The sequence below is a fragment of the Podarcis filfolensis genome, assembly GCF_964270895.1.
Source record: "Podarcis filfolensis genome assembly, chromosome: 12".
Taxonomy (NCBI): Eukaryota; Metazoa; Chordata; class Lepidosauria; order Squamata; family Lacertidae; genus Podarcis; species Podarcis filfolensis.
This window is the reverse complement of record NC_139614.1, coordinates 24,843,481-24,867,699: the sequence shown is the minus strand read 5'-3', so window position 1 is coordinate 24,867,699 and position 24,219 is coordinate 24,843,481. Positions and strand designations below refer to the sequence as shown.

General features: G+C 41.1%; 1 protein-coding gene across 4 annotated transcripts in view; it reads left to right on the top strand.

Moving 5' to 3' along the window:
* Positions 1–24,219, top strand: part of DNAH11 (dynein axonemal heavy chain 11) — a 143,273-nt gene that overhangs the window by 53,778 nt on the left and 65,276 nt on the right. For all 4 annotated transcript variants that reach the window (XM_083578396.1, XM_083578397.1, XM_083578395.1 and 1 more), the window contains 18 exons: positions 1,634–1,726; positions 2,378–2,572; positions 4,263–4,340; positions 5,322–5,454; positions 6,239–6,366; positions 7,612–7,760; positions 8,586–8,736; positions 9,500–9,631; positions 10,831–11,004; positions 12,243–12,447; positions 14,882–15,047; positions 15,371–15,473; positions 16,624–16,863; positions 17,969–18,130; positions 19,955–20,148; positions 21,063–21,225; positions 22,201–22,324; positions 23,413–23,555. In XM_083578396.1, the coding sequence (XP_083434522.1) occupies positions 1,634–1,726; positions 2,378–2,572; positions 4,263–4,340; positions 5,322–5,454; positions 6,239–6,366; positions 7,612–7,760; positions 8,586–8,736; positions 9,500–9,631; positions 10,831–11,004; positions 12,243–12,447; positions 14,882–15,047; positions 15,371–15,473; positions 16,624–16,863; positions 17,969–18,130; positions 19,955–20,148; positions 21,063–21,225; positions 22,201–22,324; positions 23,413–23,555 (2,733 nt within the window). The remainder of the gene's footprint in view (positions 1–1,633; positions 1,727–2,377; positions 2,573–4,262; positions 4,341–5,321; positions 5,455–6,238; positions 6,367–7,611; positions 7,761–8,585; positions 8,737–9,499; positions 9,632–10,830; positions 11,005–12,242; positions 12,448–14,881; positions 15,048–15,370; positions 15,474–16,623; positions 16,864–17,968; positions 18,131–19,954; positions 20,149–21,062; positions 21,226–22,200; positions 22,325–23,412; positions 23,556–24,219) is intronic.

The window sequence follows — 24,219 nt, the reverse complement described above, 5'->3', positions numbered from 1 at the left end:
ACAACTTTGTCATGTCTGTTGAATATTGATTTAGTTTAGCTTTATTCATTTATTTCAGCATTATTGGAAACAATTGAAATAGTTTCTGTGTTGGTGTTTTGTTTTAGACAATGTAATGTTTGCTTGGTTCTGATTACTGTAATCAATCTTCTAGTCTGTAAGCATTCTTCTAATCTGTAAGCATTCTAATGTTCCAAAGGAAAGACTTGCCTATGTAATCCTATTAAATATTTTTTTACATTCTAATCTCTTAAAATGTTTATTTGGAAGTAACCTTCATTGATTTTCAGTGAAACTTGATTCCAAGTATATTACAAGTAATCTCTTTTTCATTTGCTGGATTGCTACAAAAACAAGAGTCTCTTTGAGATTGGCACACGTTGCAAGCCAGGTTATATATGGCCTCTGCCCATTGCTTACCACAGTGAATCCTCAAAGCATTGAGGACAATAGTCTATCAGTGGCCCATGAGCCTAAGGGGTCTGCTCCAAGAACACATAGTTGCTGGTGTGATTTGAGATTAGTAGCCATGAGTTCCCGAACCTGAAAGCATAACATCAGGGGCAAAAGGTAAGGTTGGTAACACTACAATATTCTGGGAAGAATATTCACTGTGAAGAGTGAAAAGCAGGATACAGACACAGGTGAAAGAAAAAAGATGGGTTCTGAAAGCAAGGAGCAACTCAAAAGGGAAGGAGCTAATAAAAAGGTTCAGGCAAGGAAACAGCAATTATTTGAGGACCCCTAATCCTAACCTGTAACAATCTTACTAATGAATTCATATTATGGTCACAGACCAATAAAATTGATACAAACAGGATGAAATACATAATACAGTCGTACCTTGGATCCTGAACGTCTTGCGAGTCAAATGCTTTGGCTCCCAAACGCTACAAACCCGGAAGTGACTGTTCCTGTTTGTGAACTATTTTTGGAAGCCAAACTTCCGACGGGGCTTCCATGGCTTCTGATTGGCTGCAGGAGCTTCCTGCAGCCAATCAGAAGCCGCGCCTTGGTTTCCGAACATTTTGCAAGTCGAACGGACTTCCGGAACGGATTCCGTTTGACCTCCGAGGTACGACTGTAATAATGCATATAGATTTACCCTACCAAGACAACAGTTCCCTAATCAAGCAGAACTGTGCCCAACAGAGCAGTCCTATAGTGGGAGTGGCAGTGGTGAGGAACAGAATCCATGGCAGAGCAAGAATAGGATCCACTTTAGATGGACTGTGGTAGCATTCTGTGACACCCCCCAGCCATCTTCCCAGGGAGCGTAGGATTGCTTCCAAAGAGTAATGCTCCAGGGAGGGTCTCCTCACGAACCGGAGGCACAGTGCGACTTTGTTGAGGCTCTTCAGGTCTCTTCCCCCCACTTCTGGGTTTCTGATGCTGCACGCATGCACAGTTGCACATGACATGGGTGGGATGCCTCTATATGGATTTGGAGACTTTGACTAAATATTCTCATTTATAGAATTTTTTCTCACCCCACCATAGGCAACACTCATAATATCATCAAAAAGAAAAGCGTAGCAGAGCAACTTTGGTTCCCAGATTTTGAGAATTTATTTATTTAACCATGTTTCACAGGTGAGCATTTAACCTTTCCCCCCTTATATCTTCACCACAGGATCATTATGACTGGGGCCTTCGTGCTGTTAAGTCTGTTTTGGTAGTTGCCGGCTCACTGAAGCGAGCAGACAAGGCTAGACCTGAAGATCAGGTATGCATAGTAGCACAGATTGGTGCTTCATAAACATAATGTTGGAATAGCTTTTCCCACAGTTTGATTTTAATTATAAAATTACCTCTTTAGAGCAGGAGTAAGAAACATTACTTTCTGGTAAAGACCACATTTCCTTAGGGGTAATTTGTCATGCTAGCAGCGGGCAGAAATGGAGCCCAAAGTGGGTTGCAAGATTGCATAGCACACTTCCTCTGTCTGTCTCTGCTATCCCATCTCCCTCAATCTCTGTGATTCCTCAGTCTATTTTGTCTCTTTCCTTTCACCACCCACATTAACGTAGTTTCCTCTCTCCTTCTTCCGTTGCTCCTCTCGTTCCCATTCCCACCCTCCTCCCACCTTCATTTCCACCCCCTCTGGATTGCCTCCATCCTGGAGCACACACAAAACTGAAAATGAAAAGTGATGCGCTGAGGGGTGGTGTGCAGAGCAAGACTGGCCCAGTAATGGTCCAGAGGGCATTAGGCTGTGGGCTGAGGGTTCCTCACCGCTGCTTTTAATGAATGTCCATATTTGTTCTTTACTCAGAGGAATGAATGCTTCTTCAACACTGTTACTACAAAAAAGTATTTTCTGTTGATTGAAAGCTCTTGCAGGTGTGATAATGTGTGGTTGACTGTCCTTTTCCAGGTACTTATGCGAGCCTTAAGGGACTTCAACTTGCCCAAGATAGTGACAGATGATATCCCCATTTTCATGGGCTTAATCAGTGACCTGTTTCCGGCTCTGGATGTTCCAAGGAAAAGGGACTTGCAATTTGAACAGATGGTTAAACAGTCTACCCTGGAGCTTCGCTTGCAGCCTGAGGAGAGCTTTATTCTCAAAGTAAAATAATCCATTGCCTCTAATTACACCCCTTAAGAATTTCAATCAAAAAATAATTGCAGACAGGTTGTGTTGAATGTGAAGGTTATGCTTGTGTACAATGATAGCATTCCTATTGTGTCCTGAATGTGGTGGTATTTCAGTAATACTCCTGTACACGTGCAGGCCAATGTTATAAGTAAAGATTTGGGTTTCTGAAATAATATGTAGGAGCTACTGGTCCTGTCTAGTGATGAAAATGTTTCCTTCTCTCACTGCCAAATGTTCTTAACTTGCTCAGATTTTTGTCAGTGACCAGTGGTTATTAATAGTAGGTTTTCATTCTTCACATAGTACTGAATTTGAGGTGCTGGGGTTGTCATTTGTTTTGTTGTTGTCCCTTTATTCAATCAAAATAGAAGAGAAAGATAGATTAATCTTTGTACTGTAGGAGAGTTCTATTTCTTTTTCTTATCTGCATTCAAATTGTGCCTCTGAAGATTTTAAACACAGCAGCCGCACTTGCTTGCCTTTAGAGAAGATGGGTTAATGTTAGGATGAGGCTCCCTGTGAATCACAGAAGCAGAAGAAGCCATCACAGCCCATCTCATGTGGATCCAACTCTCGTGTTTGCAGACAGGCCATTAGAAACAGCAGTCATGATATGATTTAGAAGTCAAACTTTGAGATCTAAGGCCACTGTTGTGTCTCATTTGTGGACAGTAGCCCTGAATGAGGGAATTCAGACTAAGATTGAAGCTGTCCATAGTGGGATGTTTGGTGAGAAGAAGCAGAGACCTGTGCTGCCAGCCTTATGCTCCAATGAAAGAGTCTGCTTGGATCAGCCCAACCCACAGTTTTGCATGTGCGGGTGACGCTGTGGGTTAAACCACAGAGCCTAGGACTTGCCGATCAGAAGGTCGGTGGTTCGAATCCCCGCAACAGGGTGAGCTCCCGTTGCTCGGTCCCAGCTCCTGCCAACCTAGCAGTTCGAAAGCATGTCAAAGTGCAACTAGATAAATAGGTACCGCTCCGGTGGGAAGGTAAATGGCGTTTCCGTGCGCTGCTCTGGTTCTCCAGAAGCGGCTTAGTCATGCTGGCCACATGACCCAGAAGCTGTACGCCGGCTCCCTCGGCCAATAAAGCGAGATGAGCACCGCAACCCCAGAGTCGGCCACGACTGGACCTAATGGTCAGGGGTCCCTTTACCTTTACCTTTATCTCTCTTATAGTTTTTTTGGCCAGCTAATTTGAATTCATTTTGTAAGTCTTGCTGCCCCTTTAGTTGTTATTTTCCCCTCTTCAGTCCCTGAAAAGGGACTTGTGCACTTTTAAAAGATGCCTAGAAAGAGGAGTTTCACCTACATTTGCCACCCGTCCTGTAGTTACTTGACATGAAGCAGTCAGTGACATTTGACATTAGTGTTTTGTTTATTTTACCAGGATATGGTTTGTGGCTTAGCAAACAAAAAAGAATGGGGAGATTTGTTTTCATTTCTTGAGGCTGATTCATTCATTCAAGTCTGGGTGTAGGGCCTTGAGAGACTAATGTGCCATCTTCAGGTTATCCTGTTTGAAGTTATTTGGAGGAAAAAAAATTCCTGACTACAGGAGAGGGTGGGAAGCTGCTTTGTGGGAGGTAATTGGTGTCGGTGGTAATGGGAGGACAAGGAAACAAAACCACTGGCTGTGTATTAATTCTGTTTGACAGATTGTTCAGCTTGAGGAGCTTCTGGCAGTGCGTCACTCTGTCTTTGTAGTCGGAAATGCAGGCACTGGAAAAAGCAAGGTACAGCATGGTGCTTTAACAGTCATTTTTTTATGGCAGATTTTGCAAATGGAAAAAAAAAGCAGCTCTACACCAGCTGGCATAACACTGCATGCTTCACTTCAGCCATCCCCCTCAACTCTGATTTTAAAGTGAAAAGTTGAGCATTCTTATGGTCAGGCTAATCATGACAGAGATGTAACTTTGCCCCCACCCTTCCTGAGACTCAAACTACCCAGGGATTAGTTCACATACATCAACCACTTAATTAGGAAAGGATTCCTCCCTTCCTCTTTCAGCTGGTCACCCAGATGGGAAAGACAAAATCCAGTGGAAAAATAAAAGTTTAAGTGTGGGTGTGTTTAGGGGGCGGTAATGATTTGGAGTGGCTTCCTTTTATAGTGGAAGCAGAGGCTCAGCAGGAGCAGTCTGGAATACTATGATTCTGGGACCTCCCCCAACAATTATTCTCTCTCGGGAACAATACTTCCTCTGTTTGTTAGTTTCCTATTATTCCTGCTCAGTCTCAAAGCCTTAAGAAAGTGCGGTAGTATTTAGGTAAGTTTAATGTAGGTTTCTAGAGCCATTGCTCCCACATCTTTTTCATCCCATTGTCATTTCTCATCAAAAGGTCTTACAGTTCTTAAATTTTAATTTACTGCTGAATTTTTATACCCTACCTTTCCTGCAAGGAGCTCAAGGTGGTTGTCCCCAGACTCAGAAAACAGGGCTCCATAAATCCAAACGTTGTAAACTGAGGGTTGAGTTCAGACTAAGGCAGTGGAATTTAGGATGGTTAAAATCAATGGGGGGGGGCAGGAATTAATCATGACTCAGCTTGTCTCTTTGATTTAAGTGGGAACTAGTTTAATCTGGTTCTCCCCCCAAGACGTTATGGAAAACTGGAAAAGCAGTGTCAATATTTATATAAGAACCTAACACTTTCCCCCCAAATTGAAACCTGGATCCTAACAAGAGAGTCTTCTCCTGGCTGTTCATCAGGTTCTGAAAACGCTGAACAGGACTTATAGGAACATGAAGCGGAAGCCTGTTTGGAATGACTTGAACCCCAAAGCTGTGACTACTGATGAACTCTTTGGTTTCATACATCATGCTACTCGAGAATGGAAAGATGGCAAGTAGAGGATGTATTTTAATTAATGTAACATTCACTGCACATTCTTCATGTTTTCCTGCAAAATATCCCTCAACTGATGTTTATTTTGCTAGGATATTCATACAGAGAAATCACGTGGTGTAGTCTTCCTGGGGCCACACCGTTTTATACTGCAGGCGATGGGTAGGATAGATCATGCTTGAATAATCCCAACTTTTTTGTTCTTAAACCCTTTCTTTGCATACAAAATGTAGCATGTTAAAAAGATTCTGTTTACCCTCCTCACTACTTTTCTACATGCAGGCAGTTAGAGAGAAGTATTTAAACTAGAGTTCTTCCCCACTTACAGTCTGAGGTGGTATTGCCCTAAGGCAGACTTCACATGCAGATCATTACTTAGTTATCAAGCTATTTGCCTGCACAATCTTACCTTCTTCATCATATACTCCATGTCCTCTCTCAGTTGCCAAAGTATTCCAGGACTTAGTCACACAGTTCTGCTGTCAGCATTTTGGTATACAGGTAGGACTGCTGAACCTGATTCTGATGTCAGGATGTATAATCTTTTCCCCTGCCGTATAGATTACGTTGCCTGGACCCAAAGGGTTTCTGCTTTTGAATTCTGTCCTCCAAGTATAATATATGCTTTCTGTAGCCAGAACAAAAAATCAGGGAAACTCCAGGACGTACTTGGAAGTCTTTGTGCCCAGGGTTCTTTGGACCCCAGTTGGATTTTTATTTTTTTATTTTTCATCATTTAAAAGTTCCTTTGCCCGTAACATATTTGCCTCCCGTTTTTCAGGACTCTTCTCATCTCTTTTGAGAGAGCAAGCTAATATGACCCATAATTGGCCCAAGTGGATTGTCTTAGATGGGGACATCGATCCTATGTGGATTGAGTCGCTCAATACTGTCATGGATGATAATAAGGTGAGCAAAAAGCAAACACGTTTTCTTTTCCCATTGGACAACTCTGCATTTTGCATCTTTCTTCTTTGTTTCTTCATTTGTTTTCCTTTGCCATACCTCCTCCATGTTTCTGATAGGTAGAATGTTCACCCTATGTTTTACATGGCATCTTGCCCCATAGTCAGGGTTCATCCACAACCCTGTTTGGCCTGCGACTTTCCCCTGGGAAAACCTGTGGTTTCCCGCTGAATCAGACCAACTGGCAATCAAGTTTCCCAGGACAAAACCATTCAGACCCATGCCTGGAAAGCACAGGGCAAGTGGAAGTGTGGGTGAGCCCTGTGTCTTCAAAACCAGGCTGCATTACTTTCTTGCATTCTAGTACCATTCATTAAAATTAAGGCCCATTCATACGTTTCCCACCATGTTTAACACAGCATGGCAAACCGCAGTCTCAAATGAGTCTGTTCTCATGTGTGCTAGGGCAGAGGCTGAAAATATGTGTTTCTTGTTGAAAACAAAACAGTTCCTAAGTAAATCCAACCCTTGGGGATTGTGGTTGCTTATACTCTAGTTATTTCAACAAGCCAAGTTCAAACCTGGGTTTCTGATCCTGTTTTGTTGACTTACGAAATGGTGATTTGCTTGAACTCACAAAACTGAGTTCAGATGTAATAGGGAGTTGCGGTTTGTTTAAAAGTTGAAGTGAGTGCTTCTAAACATCTTCTCCTGGCATATGGCAAAGGACAGGAAAGGGAGAGTATGCAAGTCAACAGGTTGCTACAATTTGTTCCATGAAGTGGGAAACCATGGCCTTCTATAACTTCTTATCGAGTCCTTTGTGTAGATCAACTTGTATGGAGAGATGAGTTGTTACTTTACATCTAAGAATATTTTTCACAGCAGTAAACCACAGCTCTCTCTCTACACACAAGTGCATCTCTTCTAAGTTAACCAATTGTAAGTTATGTGCAAGTAGTTTTTGAAATTCAGTTGCCTTGAAATTAATTTGAACTGTAAAAATAAGCTTGTCTGGTGTTTTCCTCACCCCCTAGGAATTGGTGGCCTTCCTTATATATAAATTGTGGCCATGCGTATTTCAGAATGCAGAATTACCCTTATGCAGGCCAAAGTATGTTTTGATTTTAACATAGCCTTTAAATATTAACAGATCTTTTTACGATAGCAATTCTCTGATTTATTATCAGAATGGAAGCTGTGGATACAGCTGTCAGAATAACTTGATTCTGTGCTGCTAATGTCTAGGTGCTGACTCTTGCTAGCAATGAACGGGTTTCTTTGACACCATCCATGAGACTGCTGTTTGAGATACACCATTTAAAAACAGCCACTCCTGCCACTGTATCTAGGGCAGGTATTTTGTACATAAACCCGCAGGACCTTGGCTGGAATCCGTAAGTACCTCCTATGGCTCAGCTGGTAAAGCATGAGACTCTTACTCTCAGGGTTGTGGGTTTGAGCCCCATGTTGGGCAAAAGATTCCAGCATTGCAGGGGGTTGGGCTAGATGATCCTCTTGGTCCCTTCCAACTCTACAATTCAATGAGTGTGATTCTATGACATTCTGCTGTCAGCTTTAACAAACATTTATGGAAAAACAGCTGGCATATGATGGCTCGGGCTTGATTTATATTTCCCTTTTTATATTTCTCAGTTGTTGAAAGTGACTTCAAGGTTTCCATGAGGCTAACAAAGTCTCCCAAAACTCTAAAACAAAAATTGTTGTAAACACGAATGTTGGAGTATAGCTAAGAAATAAGTTTGGGGTTTTTTGGCTCTGCAACTTTTTGGTCCGATGGCACAAATTTCTGATTTAGTTCAGTTTTTAGTAGTTTGTAGGTTATAAATATTGTAATAAATAAGAAAATAAAGCCTGGGATTTTCCTCTAGTCACTTGCCAGTATTACTGCACACTAGCAATTTGTTGTTTTTATTAGTTTTCACAGTAATAATACTCCAATGTAGGAATAGCCAACTGGTGTCCCAGAGGGCAACTCGCTTTCGCTTGGCTCCCAGCACTTCAGAGCCCAAATCCTAGTGCCTTTCGTGCTGCTGCCATCCCAGACGGTATTGCTTGGCAAAAGGTTGTGCCAATTGTGGCTCTCTTAACCCAGTTAGGCAACTATTCCTGAATTTTCTCAGCACTAACGGGAAAGTAATTGTAAGTCCCTGCACTGATCCAGCAAATCTATGCAAAAGCCATTGTGTTTTCTTTTTCAGATACGTTGCAAGCTGGATAGAGACAAGGAGTCACCAATCTGAAAAAGCCAATTTGACAATTCTCTTTGATAAATACGTTCCTGCATGCTTAGATCAGCTCAAAACTAACTTTAAGACGATCACGCCCATCCCTGAGAATAGCATGGTTCAGGTATGCTTTTACTTGTGCAGATACTATTATTATCATCATTGTCTTCATTTATGTAACCAACCCATCTTTCTGCAACAAGGTGTACTATAAAAACATATAAAAAGGCAACGAATAACACAAATATGCTACAAGCCAGCTTCAAGCTCCATGTGTGGCAAAGGATTCCTGCATTGCAAGGGGTAGTATTAGATGATCCTTGTGGCCCCTTCAGCTTTACAATTCTGCAATGGATAGGAGTTGATACAGACAGAAAGACAATAAATGAGCACTCTGTATGTACAGTTGTATGGAAGCAGATTACCACAGACAGCTTCACCCACATGATGCTGTGTTTTCCAGATGTCTGAAAAAAGTCTTCAGTATGATCTTCATTAGAGTTACATTCAGGTTTATTTATATAATTGGGGAGTGGGTAGCTCAGTGCTACAAAACAGCAGCAGTTAGCTCAGTTGGTTAGAGCGTTGTGCTGATAATGCCGACGTGATGGGTTTGACCCCCATAAGGGGCCACCTGCATATTCCTGCATTACAGGAGGTTGGTTGGGGTCCCTATTGACACTACAATTCTACGATTTTATGTTTTGTATGCAAACTGTCTTGGGAATGTCCAGGAAACACCCGTGTTTGAAACATTGGAGAGACACTACCATTCCCTGTACAACTAGATAGCCCAATGTTCTGACTTGATATAAGTCAAATTCCTAAGTACTTGTAACCTGCAAAATATTTTTAATGTTTTGTTTTTGCTTTCTTTCATTATATAGACACTTTGTTCTCTCCTTGACTGCTTACTGACTCCAGAAAATGTGCCCCTTGATGGTCCGAGAGAACTGTATGAGACATATTTTGCCTTTGCCTGTGTGTGGGCATTTGGTGGGGCCGTCTTTCAAGATCAGGTAGGCAGGAAGCAGTTTGCTTTGAGCTGTACTCGGATAAGCAAACTCTTCTCTTCCTCTATGACAGGCATTACCAACTCCCAAGAAACTGCTATCTATTCCCACTGTAAAAAAAACTGGCAGTGATCTACCCATTGGATTGACCAAAGTTGTTGAGCTTTTTTCGGGGAGAATTCACCAAAGTTGAGCACTTTTTTGGGGGGGCATACAATTGATCGGGGACGCCCCACGATCGACTGGTAGATTGCAATCGACCTGTTGGACATGACTGTTCTATGACATGTGCAATGAAACCATAGTGGAAATCCACTCGTTTGACTGTGTCTCAATGGAAAGAATCAGATGGCAGTCTCAAGTGTTGGAGATAGTATTTGTGTTGGGGCTCAAAGCCCAAGACCTAATTGCTGAAAGGAAGAATTGGGGTTCTAAATCCTAAAATGCGAGGAGAAAACAGCAATGGTAAATTTTTGCAGGGGAACTGATTAGGATTGCCACTGAAGAAGGAATTTCTTGCTTCCAACACACTTTGAGCAGCATCAACATATTGTTGCACACCAACCCAATCTCCAAGTGGTGCAAGATTCCAGGGGTTCTAGGCAGGGTTCCAAGAGGAAACATGACACAGCACAGACTGTGGTATCTTTATGATACATGGTTTAGTGGGATGCGGGTGGTGCTGTGGTCTAAACCACTGAGCCTCTTGGGCTTGCCAATCAGAAGGTCGGCTGTTCGAATCTCTGCAATGGAGTGAGCTCCCAGCTCCTGACAACCTAGCAGTTCAAAAGCACACCAGTGCAAGTAGATAAATAGGTACCACTGTGGCGGGAAGGTAGCAGCATTTCCGTGCACTCTGGTTTCCATCACGGTGTTCAGTTTGGGGTGTTTAGCACATCTTCTTTAATCTGTAAGGGAAATGTTCATGGCCACTAAAACAATGTGCAGAAGCAATTAATTTATTTGACATAGAATTTTCAGTATCTGGTTTGGTCTTTCACAGGAAGATGCCAACTAAGTTCTTCATTCTTCCCAGTGGAAATGGTTACCATCATTGGGGCAATAAAGAAGCTCATAGTTTCATGTAATTTGAATAATTTTATATTGAATAATTTGTATTTAACCATCAAACTTGCTATGTACATTGAACAATTTACACCCCCACCCACCCCAAAAAAACTAAGAACCTATTTAAAATTTTCTAGCTTTCTAATTATCAAGCTGAGTTTAGCCGCTGGTGGCTGAAAGAGATGAAAGCTGTGAAGTTTCCATCGCATGGAACCATCTTTGATTATTACATTGACCCCAAAACCAAGAAATTCCTGCCTTGGAGTGATAAAATTATCAGTTTTGACATGGATCCGGATACACCATTGCAGGTAAGCACATGTTTAATATAAAATGAGTGCATGCAGCTTTTCATTTTCTCCTCTGGTGTTTTCATTGTTTCCCGCTCATTGGAAAATGAAGCTGTTGGGGAGTCTATTTTTGCATGAACAGTGGTACCTCGGGTTAAGTACTTAATTCGTTCCGGAGGTCCGTTCTTAACCTGAAACTGTTCTTAACCTGAAGCACCACTTTAGCTAATGGGGCCTCCTGCTGCTGCTGCTGCTGCGCCGCCGGGACACGATTTCTGTTCTCATCCTGAAGCAAAGTTCTTAACCTGATGTACTATTTCTGGGTTAGCAGAGTATGTAATCTGAAGCGTATGTAACCTGAAACGTATGTAACCCGAGGTACCACTGTAATGTTAGTTTTAGTCTGTGTGTCTGTATCTGATAACGAGAAGAAATGTAATGGTCTGTGGTGGGGGCTCTTTTACAAAGATTAGCTTTATTCCTTTACTTACTATACAATGAAATAAGTTAACATTTTATAAAGAGGGAATTTAAGGCATAATGGTTACCTGGTTAGGAGTGGGCAGTGTTTGCGGCCCATTGCATCCTGCTCTGACACGCCCATTTAGGTGGCCAGCCATTGGGAAACCCCCGGGCTGGCTGCGGGGCACGGTGGGAGTTGCCTCCAGCCACCAATTTGAAATCAGGCCATGCATGTGAAAATGCTCTATGTTCACATATAAGCATACATAAGGGATGTAGGTGGTGCTGTGGGTTAAACCACAGAGCCTAGGACTTGCCGATCAGAAGGTCAGTGGCTCAGATCCCCACGACGGGGTGAGCTCCCGTTGTTCAGTCCCTGCTCCTGCCAACCTAGCAGTTCAAAAGCACATCTAAGTGCAAGTAGATAAATAGGTACCACTCCGGCGGGAACGTAAACGGCGTTTCCGTGCGCTGCTCTGGTTCGCCAGAAGCGGCTTAGTCATTCCGGCCACATGACCCAGAAGCTGTACGCCAGCTCCCTCGGCCAAAAAAGCGAGATGAGCGCCGCAACCCCAAAGTCGGTCACAACTGGACCTAATGGTCAGGGGTCCCTTTACCTTTACCTTTAAGCATACATGCTCCTAGCAGTCACTTAGATTTTCACTCTTACGTTGCAGAGAAATGAAAATTGAAGCACGTAAAAGGAATGAAACTGTTTATTTTTATTTTTAAGAAAATACTGTTTCAGTGGTATGTTAATACAAAGCATATTAACGTAAGTCCTTTTGATGCCTCAGGCAGTCCTTGTTCACACATCTGAGACCACGTGTCTCAGATACTTTACAGATTTGCTCTTGGAGAAAGGCAAGCCTGTTATGCTTGTTGGAAATGCCGGAGTGGGGAAAACAGTATTTATTGAGCAATGCCTTGCTGGCCTCTCTGAAGATTTCCTGGTGTCCAAAGTTCCCTTCAACTATTACACCACATCAGCAGCCCTACAAAGTAAGTTCCCAAGCAGACAATGTTGCATGTGGAAGTCTGGTTACAATGAGGGAGTTGGCTGTTTATAAATAATCAAAATTAAAAGAAAGGGTGTATTATAACATGAATTAATAAAAACGGATTACTCGGAACAATCAAATTATGCTCATTTTGGTCCCTGATTTAGCCCCCAAACAGTGGAGAGACACAGCAGTGGGCATATGCTGGCTTCCTGTATCTCCTGCATTTGCCACCAGCAAGTGCCTGTTCTGGTTGTCATTATTATTGTTACTATTTATTAATTTAGTAAACTGCCCTTCACGCTAATATCACAGAGCGGTTCATAACTTGAGAATACAACGTGAGAACACAAAATACATAATGAAATGAAAACAGAAACAAACCACTAACTCCCCTTCCTACGAACACATTTGAAAGGCCATAGAATGTTAATCAGCCCAGAGGCCTGGTACCTAAAGGCACCGTATTTTTCGCTCTATAAGACGCACCAGACCACAAGACGCGCCTAGTTTTTGGAGGAGGAAAACAAGAAAAAAAATACTCTGAATCTCAGAAGCCAGAACAGCAAGAGGGATCGCTGTGCAGTGAAAGCAGCAATCCCTCTTGCTGTTCTGGCTTCTAGGATAGCTGCGCAGCCTGCATTCACTCCATAAGACACACACACATTTCCCCTTACTTTTTAGGAGGGAAAAAGTGAGTCTTATAGAGCAAAAAATACAGTATTTAATTGTTAAATATATGGTTGCCAGGGACACTGGGAGTAGGGAATGGCACTACTACCCCCGATTCCTTTCCAACACTGGATGCTGTACGGCTAAATTATACCCACACTTTATTTGGACAGGTTAGATTCTTTTGGATATATTCAACTTTTTCACGGCTGTTAATGAAGGGTTCCTGAAACTGAAAACATATATGCAATTCCATGCCTTCCCCCTCCCCCCGCAACAGATCCTCTTAGTGATGAATGCAAGGTTTTTATTTCAGAGACAGAAAGTGAAGATTGCATTTTATTGACACGGGTATGGTGTATTTTACACTCCCACACATTTCATGGATAAATTTAGAGTGCTTCTCAAATATCTTATACCTCATATCACAGCTAAAAAGCATTACAGCAGCAAGCAACACCAACTAGTTAATGCCATTTTTGAGAACTATAATTCAAGCCTTAAGGCATTAAAACACGCCAGAAAGTTCAGTATTACTCTGTTGGTTTGCCTGCTGTTTTAATAAGATTATTGCAGCGCAATATGTAATAAAACATTGTGTACCCAGTCTTAGTATTGGAACAATGATAACTGTTAACAGAGCTTATGAAATGCTCCACACAAAGGTTGCATTCCCCCCCCCCCCAAACTTGCTTTTGTGTTTGCATTCAAATATCATTTTCTGCTATATTTTTGGCATTTGTGTAAGAGAGAGAAAAAGGGGGAGGAGAAAGGCATTAAAGTTTAACAGTCTTTAAGAGAAATAGTTAATAAAGTACTTGCTGCAGTTTTCTCAGGAAATAGTTAACAAATACATTTCACAGTTCTTTCATTAGTGTCTGCTTGTATTTCAAAGCTAACAGGCAGGATTAAATGATAATATGCAGAAGATTATTTTTTCTTAAAACCTAGTTCATTCCAAGATAGAAACCACCCAATACCTGGTACTCTGGAATGGCCTGCCTAGGACCCTAAAAAATATGAGTGCAGATCGGACTACAGCAGAGCTTCCCATGTTAGTGCTGGGAAGTTAGTGAATCATGCTTTAAAGTGATTAATAACCATTTACTGTATAAGTAACTTTAATAATGAATGCTACTTCACAGCAAGAAAACAACAAAGGCTAGTAATTACATTTGTTACTGTAGAATGCCTTGTTTAGGAGGGCATTTAACCCAGGTTGCCAGTGGGCACATAAGACCCTGTAACAAAGGCAGGCAAGGGATGCGAGGGGAATAGTCATAAAAGTGCATATGCAAAATCATGCAACCTGCTTCCATTCCTTAAACTCTTATCAGTACTGAGCCTGAACTTAGCCAGTGTGGTTTGAAGAACCACTTGTGCCTAACACCATAGGTTAATACCGTTCCCAACAAATGGTCCAGATTTGGTGAGATCTGTCTTTTCCAGAAACGCCAGCATAACGAGTAGCATAATTTATGGCCACTGCATATTTGTAACTGCATTTGGAGTCCCCTTATGGGCTTACTATGCCCATGACACTCTGCACTACCAAGTGACAAGGATCCTTTTCACATCACCAATAGAGTGGAAAAAGTTAAATGCACTGCTGTAACAAACGCAGCTTCTGCTTTGATTTGGAGCTGAATTTGAGTCCCTGCACTGTATACCTTTTATACATTTCTGTCTCTTATTTGTATGTTGTCTAGTTACTAGCCTCTGCAGTATTTCACCCATTAGTCATGTAGCATAATCCATTTCAGAGATTCTTGAAAAACCATTGGAGAAAAAAGCGGGTCGTAAATTTGGTCCGGTAGGAAACAAGAAACTGGTTTACTTTATTGATGATATGAACATGCCGGAAGTGGATGCTTATGGAACAGTTCAGCCTCACACACTGATTCGACAACATATAGATTATGGACATTGGTAAGTGACTCCATTTTGATGTTAAGTCAAACTTGTGTAATTTTTGAACGAACAAGTAATTTTGCTGATAAAAACTGTTAGTGCAAGTTTGAATCAACTGATAAGATAAATTTCAGATTTTCAGATTCAGATCTGGATAACTGTTAATTGTCCTACTGCTTGCTCAGATTTGTCCTTTATATCTTTGTTTACATTTTAATGCAAGCTGAATGGTCAACCTATCAGATACCTGTGTAAATGAGTTCTGTGTCATCATCATTGTGGTGTCATCTTTAATAATTGATAAATTAATTCTAGATGTTTAAATATTTTTTCTGCCTCAGGTATGATAGACAGGCATTAACTGTAAAAGAAATTCATAATTGTCAGTATGTTGCCTGTATGAATCCAACAGTTGGCAGCTTCACCATCAACCCACGACTTCAGGTAAGGTTGCAAATTGCTTCATAGAAAACGCAATAAAGTGTATGCTTAGAGATTCTCGTTACTGAAGCCTTGACAGATTATTTAGACAAGATCTTTGTACTGCATTCACAAAATACAGATTGTGGTTTGCAGTAGAGTTGACTTATCATGCAACACAATGTTTTGCTGAGATCTGTGACAGAGAACATGCTATTCATGTGAACCTGCCACATTTCCTTGGGCTGGAGTATATTTGAAGCACATATCAGGAACAAATCTGCTTCATCACCACTTAATTGTGACATAAACAATGCCTAGAAACTGTAGCCAAGCACTACAGGGCAAGTTCTTTGGGATGCTATTAAAAGTTGTGTTGCAGACATCAAATTGATTTTCTTTCAGTGCATCCCAAACTCTCTGTTAATAACTACTGTCTGCTCCCAATCTGCATATCAGGCATATTGAATCCTAGAAAGAGCATGGGTCCTGGTTGTATCACATAGCTATCCTATAGCATTTTCGTGATGGCTTTCTCCTATTTACAGAGAGCTTTCTAGGGTAGCTGTAAAAATTAGTTGCATTGTGCCTTTTTTGTTTCAATCTGGTTGGATTCCTATAGTACCAGACTCGTAAACTAGGGAGCTCTAATGGAGGAGTGGTTCCAGGCTGTGCACCTGTGTGCACAAAATTCCCAATCCAGGAAGAGGTGGAGGACTTGAAACGCTGTTTAGGGAAGTCATGGAGAGTCCAGTGCAAGCTGTTCCTGTTGAAAGATAAGCTATTTCTAGTTCCTTGCATTACTTACAGAGATTTAGGGACTAGAGCAATATTTTGTAGGAAGTGATTGGACAAACAAGCTTTGCAACCAGAGACAAAAAGTCTTTTGTGGTCTTTCAAGGATTCTCATTTAGTGAAGGCTAGGCTGTAAATTCTTTCCTCCCGTATACCTGGATGCTTGTGTGGAGAAAAACAGCACTTAAAACTTACTCCTTGACAAAAGCTTTTGATCTGAAAAATAAATAGCACGAGGATACTTGTGCCGAATTAATGGTTATACCCTTTGCTAACCGAAGTTCTGTCCTACATTTATTCACGTCATCAGTTATTCACAAATACGTACATAATTTATCATTGATAAGTAACTAAAGCAAGCATTTTCTTCATGTTTTAGAGACACTTTGCAGTGTTTGCAATGAACTTCCCATCTACTGATGCTCTAAGCACCATCTATAGCAAGATCCTTGATTTCCACTTTCAGCAGCATGGCTTTAATCCATCAGTGTTGAAACATGCAGCTGCCACCATCCAAGCAGCAATATGGCTCCACCAGACAATGGTTCAGAACTTTCTCCCCACAGCTGTTAAATTTCATTATATTTTCAACCTTCGAGACCTCTCCAACATCTTCCAGGTTTGTTGTGTCTCTGTGTGTGTGTGTTTTAGATACAGATGCTGATACTGATACAGACATAAATGTGATGTGTGCTTCTCTCTCAAGTTTGGACTTTCTGGGCCTAACATATACACATGCATGTGTATGGTGTTAAATTGTCATTTGCATGCAATAATTCAAGCTAGTTAAGAAAGTTACAATTCCAGTTTATGGGGTTTTGGTGTTTCATCGTTGCTTTTTTTTAAAAAAAATAGATTCTATCTGTACAGGCAGTCTATTTGCATGAAAACTCTTTTTTACTTCTCAGAATTACAGGTTAGAATTTATCCATTTTGGGATGTGTATCAAATGCTGAAGTGCACAAGAGAGTCTGTAATTAAGTTTGCCTTGCTGTTGAGGCTCAAACTATACATGACAGTGCCAGGTCTGTGTTTTGTTTGTTAAAATACCTAGAGATAGCCTGATTGTGTATGCAGGGATGTGCACAGGCGAGGAACTCATTTTGAAGAGCAAAAAGGGTGCTCAGGTGAAAGGAACTGAACCCTCCATGCTTTTATGACTCACCCCACAAAAGCCATCTCTTAAGCTGTGTTCCTTTCCTCATCTCTGCTAAAGTCTGATAGCAGAAGTAAGCTTGGTTATTTGAAAAGTGCATAGGTGGGCGAGGGGCAGTGAGATGAGAAAAGATATCTTTACCTCCATACCGCCTGCCTCTTTTTATGTGATTGGGCATTTTAAGCAAATATAGGGTTGCCATATTTCTCCCCCCAATTTTTTTGGGGGGGGGCAAGTGGGTGAGCTTTTTTATGTTTTTTGCCCAAAGTGGATGAGCTTTTTGGGCAAAATCACAAAAAATGGATGGCAAAAATGGCACTACCAACACGCATTGCTGTGCATCCAGATTTTCCCTGACATTTTGCTGATTTCCGCCCGGACACTGCTTCCGAAAGCAGTGTTTTGGGTATGTCTGTGAAATTCCGGACGTACGGCAACCCTGAACAAAAAGAGTTTCCATCATCTCAGACAAAAGTAATGTAGGAATATGCAGCTATCAGGATTGGTGTCTTGCAGTAATTGTCTTTTACCAGTATTATAAACATATTCTTTCTGGGGGGTTTTGTAGGGAATTTTATTTGCTAAACAGGAGTGTCTAAAGCATCCAAATGATCTTGTACGTTTGTGGCTTCATGAATCTTCACGTGTTTATGGAGATAAACTGGTGGAAGCAAAAGACTGCAGTTCATTTCATAAAAAGCTGCTAGACACTGCACACAGATTCTTTGAGGTAAAGCTCTGGACTGGTAATGGTTGCCTAATACTGCAGCACTGATGACAAGTTTGCCAATCTGAAAACTATTTAGGGTCAAAGTCAATCTCCCAAGAAAACTAGTATGGCCCAAATAATAAGCTGTTTCGCTTTTCTTTCTAATAACAAAGCGTAGGAAGAAAAAATATATACCGTATTTTTCGCTCTATAGGACGCACTTTTTCCCCTCCAAAAATGAAGGGGAAATGTGTGTGCGTCCTATAGGGCGAATGCAGGCTTTCGCTGAAGCCTGCAGAGTGAGAGGGGAGAGCCCCAGCGCCAGCCCCACAAGGTCGGGGGACAGAGGGAGGCGGAACGCCGCCATCCCGCTGTCTCCCAAAGTGGTTTGGAGGCTGACGGCGGGGAGACCCCGCCGCCAGCCCCGCAAGCTCCGGGGACCTCTCCCCGCTGTCCCCGGACCTGGTCTGAGGGCGGGCGGCGGGGAGAAGAGCGCTTCTCCCTGCTGCCTACCCGCAAGCCCCCGGGACAGCGGGGAGGCGCAGCGCGTCTCCCCGCTGTCCCCGGACCTGGTCTGAAGGCGGGCGGCGGGGAGAAGAGCGCTTCTCCCCGCTGCCGGCACCACAAGCGCCTGGGGGGGAAATAAAATTTTTTTCCTTTATTTCCCCCCCAAAAAACTTGATGCGTCCTATGGGCCGGTGCGTCCTATGGGGCGAAAAATACGGTATGTCAGATTGATGAAGAGAATTTAGTATGGGGGGAAGTAGGTGTTTTTTTGATAGGGGTTCATTTAAGAACCCAGATCCATGCTGTAATAAGATAACCGACCAAGACTGATAGTGCAAACTGTGTGGCTGCAGCTAAACTTCAGTGGCACTCTCTTTAATTAGAAAAAATAGAAATGCAATAAATTATTATTATTTTTATAAATAATAGCTTTAGTAACTAAAAAGTAACTTATTTAAAACATGTCTAATTTTGCTTTTTTGCCACTAATGTTTCTAGCTTTATAGCAACCCATATTTTCAACTTTTTTTATATCTTGCCCTTAAAACAATAACACAAAACAGCATATTCTTAGTAGCAGTTCTGAATGGGGGAAAATAACTTAATTGCATATAGCCTGCACTTAACTCTCTGGATGAGAGAGAGTATGTGATGATAGAAACAAATGATGAACACTAGCAAGCTGAGGAAGATTTAGTAAAAGAAACTTGATGAGCACTTAGCAAAGAAGACTTAGAATGGAAAATAAAGTGGTACTATTACTTCCCTTGATCTGGACACAATACTTTTGTTGATGCAGCTTAGAACTGTGTTACCTGTTTGCTGCTGCATCCCACTCTTGATTCATGTTAAGCTTGTGGTCTACTAAGGTCCCCAGATCCTTTTCACACGTACTTTCGTCACGCCAGACGTCCCCCATCCTATATATGTGCATCTGATTTTTCCTGCCTAAGTGCAGAACCTTACATTTGTTTCTGTGGAAATTCATTTTGTTAGTTTTGGCCCAGTTCTCCAATCTTGTTTAGGTTATCTTGAATCCTGATTCTATGTTATTTGGCATTGAATCCATTTATCAGAGATGATTGAATTTATCTCATGACTTTTGTTCAACCCCTTGGCCATTGGCTTTTCAGGCCCTGCAGGGTTCCATCTTGTTTCCAATACTTCTTAACAGCTTCTTAACATTTATTTATAATGCTGAGTAACAACCTCTGATCTTGGCAGTATGTAGGGCATTCTCTGCACATTTAAGGTAGGGTGAATAGCAATGCATTTCCAAGTTATGTGTATCCCTGTGTTTCAGTCTCTCCTTTTGATGTTATGTTGCCAACTTAATAGGATCTGGACGATCACATTCTTCTCCAGCAACCACTTATTTACTGTCATTTTGCAAATGGTGTAGCAGAACCTAACTATATGCCTGTCAAGGATTGGGAGGGGCTAAGAAATATCCTTGTGGAGGCTCTAGAGAACTACAATGAACTGAATGCATCTATGAACTTAGTCTTATTTGAGGATGCTATACAACACGTGTAAGTAAATGTCTTGTCTATGGCCTGAATTCAGCATAGTTCGTTTATTTTTATTACTGCTACATATTATAAAAAAAAATTGTACATGGTTTACATAAAAACATTAACACTACAAACTATAATTTTAAATAATTTTGCTAGAAAGTAGGTTAAAACAGAACAAAATTATCACATACAACTTGTAAATTCTAGCTTGGAATTATCCATTTTTGTATGTAGAATATCAAGGAGAAAGCCACAAAAGGCTGCTACTGCACCACTTTCATGTAGGACGGTTGGTGTAGTATGCGGTTAATATAATTGTTTTCTGCAGTGGTGCCATAGCTTCAAAATTCCCTCTCCATAAAGGTACAGCTGGTTCCACAATTATAATCTCCTTGGCAGCAGGTTCGTTCTCTCTCTCTCTCTCTCTCTCTCTGTACAATAGTACCTCTGGTTAAGAATTTAATTCGTTCCGGAGGTCCGTTCTTAACCTGAGGTACCACTTTAGATAATGGGGCCTCCCGCTGCTGCCGCACTGCCGCCGCACGATTTCTGTTCTCATCCTGAGGTAAAGTTCTTAGCCCGAGGTACTGCTACTGGGTTAGCGGAGTCTGTAACCTGAAGCGTATGTAACCTGAAGTGTTTGTAACCTGAGGTACCACTCTCTCTCTCTCTCTCTGTGTGTGGCATTCTAAGGGTTATATTGCCTCAACCTGCTTTTAGTTTTATAGTCTTTTGTTGCTTCTGAGTCTATAAATTGTTTGAATGTATGTTTTGAGGTGTGTCAACGTATTTTAAATTAATTTCTACGTTTATTATACACTCCCCCCCCAAATGCATCAGATGAAGCGTGCTTTAGAAATATTTTAAAAATTAAAGATAAAATAAGTCTTCTGTGGCCATTAGTCATGTTGCTCCTTTTGCATCATCAGATGTCGCATTAGCCGAATCTTGCAGTCCTCTCGTGGCTATGCACTTTTGATTGGAGTGGGTGGCAGTGGAAAACAAAGCTTATCAAGACTGGCCGCCTATATTGGATCTCTTGAAGTGTTTCAGATTACACTGAAGAAAGACTACACAATTCAAGACCTCAGGGTAAAAACAACAATTGTTACATAATTGCCCTCAGAATTGCTAGGCTTGAAAGCAGGCTATTTAGAATCTGAGGGGTTGAAGTAAAGCATTCTTAATGTGTGGCTTGTGGTGCTAGTGAGAAGGTATCATCCAGGGGCTAGGAAAAATTACTACTTAGTTTGTCCGCACCACAAATTTTTTAAGCGGTGGGAAGGCAGGGGTCTTTATTTGGGCAAGACCTCCTGGGAAGAGTTGCTATGATATCTTGGCCTGAGCTGTTTTGTTTCTTTAAATAAAGAGTTAACTTCATTGGCACTTTGTGAGTTATTGCTGACCGACTCCCAGTTTGACAGGGATACAAATTCCATGAGAGAGACCCATGCGATTAACCCCACCTATGTGGCTGGGTAACTTGCTGAACTGCATGGGATCTGATTATGTTAATAAGGTCTGCCTGATAACCTGGAGAATATTTAATAGGCACCGTTGCAAAGATGTCTTGTGACCCTAAGCAGTTGCTCAAATAACCTGAATTGTGTACCTAGCTCTGTATTTTCCCCCCTTTGTGAATTCATTTTGATATTTCTCCTGAAAATAAAATGAGTATGCAGTGAATTACTTCCAACCCATGAAACAGGCATTATTAATACGATTGAAGTGTTCTTGATGCTGATTTGTTTGGCAGAACATTAATAACAATTTTCTGAATACTAGGGGAAAGATTTTCTTTCATTGATTACTACTTGTTTCCTTTTTTCCTTGCAAACTTATCAAACCACAGTTCTCTTCACCTGGTATCTTAAAACACATCTGGGTTTGTTTGGTGGTCTTTTTAAAAAATCCTCTGGAAAAGGATATGCCACGAAAATGAAGCAAAGGTGCTAAACAGCAGCGAATAGCTCTCAAGTGGCATGTATTTTCACACTGGTTACTGTGCCACCCAGTTTTGTTTCAACATTTTATTGTAACATGAATGATTGCCTACTTTCCTTACAGGTAGATCTTGCCAATCTGTATATAAAGACGGGAGCCAAGAACATTCCCACTGTGTTTTTGCTGACAGATGCTCAAGTTCCAGATGAACGCTTTCTTGTGCTGATTAATGACTTGTTGGCATCAGGTGATTAGACCTACACATTTCTTGAAAGATCCTCCCAATGACAAATTATCTGCCGTTTCAATGAACTTTAAAAAGGAGATTATTTGTCTTTGAGATGCTTTCTGGTATGGCTAGGATGTCCTTTGGGAAAAAGTGTATTAACCCAGCTAAGTTGGGTATTGTGCCTACTTTGCTTAAAAACAATGTTGCTCTTCAGAAGCTAATATCAAGGTCATGGAATGTATAGGTGCAAGTTCCATTTGTAGGTGTTTCTTTTATATTGATTCACTTACACTGATTGAATGGATTGACTCCATCATGCCAGAAAGTGGGACAGGGTAGTTTTTACATGTGCTTTGATCAATAGTGGTAAAATCGTAGTGATTTAAATGAGAGCATTTTAGTTAGGTTAAGCATTTTCTGTGAACCACCCTGAGTCCTTCAGGTATAAGGTGGTATATTATTATTAATAATAATAATAATAATATCATCAACATATTCTTCCGGTTAAGAGAGGCAATTTTTATAGTAATATTAGAGACATTACAGAAACCATATTTGGGAGGCATGATGATATCCTAACCCAGGCATCCCAAACCTTCGGCCCTCTAGATGTTTTGGACTACAATTCCCATCATCCCTGACCACTGGTCCTGTTAGCTAGGGATCATGGGAGTTGTAGGCCAAAACATCTGGAGGGCCGCAGGTTGGGGATGCCTGTCCTAACCTGTAGTTTTGCAAGGCACATTTTCCAAAACAAAATGGTCTAGAATAGAGCTGTTTATGCTTGTAGCAAGGGAATTGTTATTAAATATACAAGATTTGTGGTTGCATTTTTTAATTTTTGAACTGCCTTATCTTAAAGATCACAAGGTGGACAAATTAATAGAAAACTCAATACAGATATAACAGTAGTTTAAAGCAAAACTGGGTTAACCCGTATCTAATGCCATTTCTCAGACACTTACTTGTTACCAGAGTCAGCCGAACTAAAAAAGTGTTTCTAGGATCAGAGCCAAAAGAACAAAACATATTGAAACTTGTAATTTGGTTGTGTTCATTTTGTAATTATGGGTACTTCCTCACCCCCGGTTTTTATTTCATTGTAGGAGAAGTTCCAGATCTATTCAGTGATGAAGATATGGATGATATAATTGCAGGAATTAGGAGTGAGATACGGGGACTTGGTGTTATTGACAGTAGAGAAAACTGCTGGAGATTCTTTTTAGATAGAGTACGACTGCAGCTAAAAGTAAGAAACAATGGATCTGGGGTTATAAATAAGAATACTGAGCTTATTTTTAACTAGTGATGAACAGCTAAATACTAGGTATATGAACACCATAGATATTACAACACCATACAAAATCATCTTCCTTTCATCTATGTTGAGTGTCTAGCAAATTCAGAACCCGTGTTTTCAAGATTTAAGTTTTCTGTGTCACATTTTGCCTGTGCCCATCTAGAGATAAATATTCCCAATGTCTTTGATATCTTCCATAAGCTATGATTTCTAGATATACGTTGCCATATTGTTCTCTAGTTTGTCCACCACTTTCTTGAACTCTGGTGGCCAGAAATTATTGATGTGTGCACAGTGCTCTATGATAGTAAAGAGAGCATTCTCCAGCTGCTATATATTATAGAACTGTTTCCTGGCTGCATTTTTAAGAGCCCTTGGGGTGAGGATAATGTCGGCAGTATGCAGCAAAATAAAGACACTAACATGACAGTAAAACTTTTTTTCCAATTGAAAGTGGTCTGTGCCTTATTTTGGACAACTGTTCCATATCACACATTGCTTCAAGAAGACTGTTTGGTTTTTATGTTTTATATGGAGGAAATTTTGGCTCTCAAAATGTTTGGCTCTAGCTACTGCTTTTTGGAGGAGGGGTGTAGATAGTAGCATATATCTC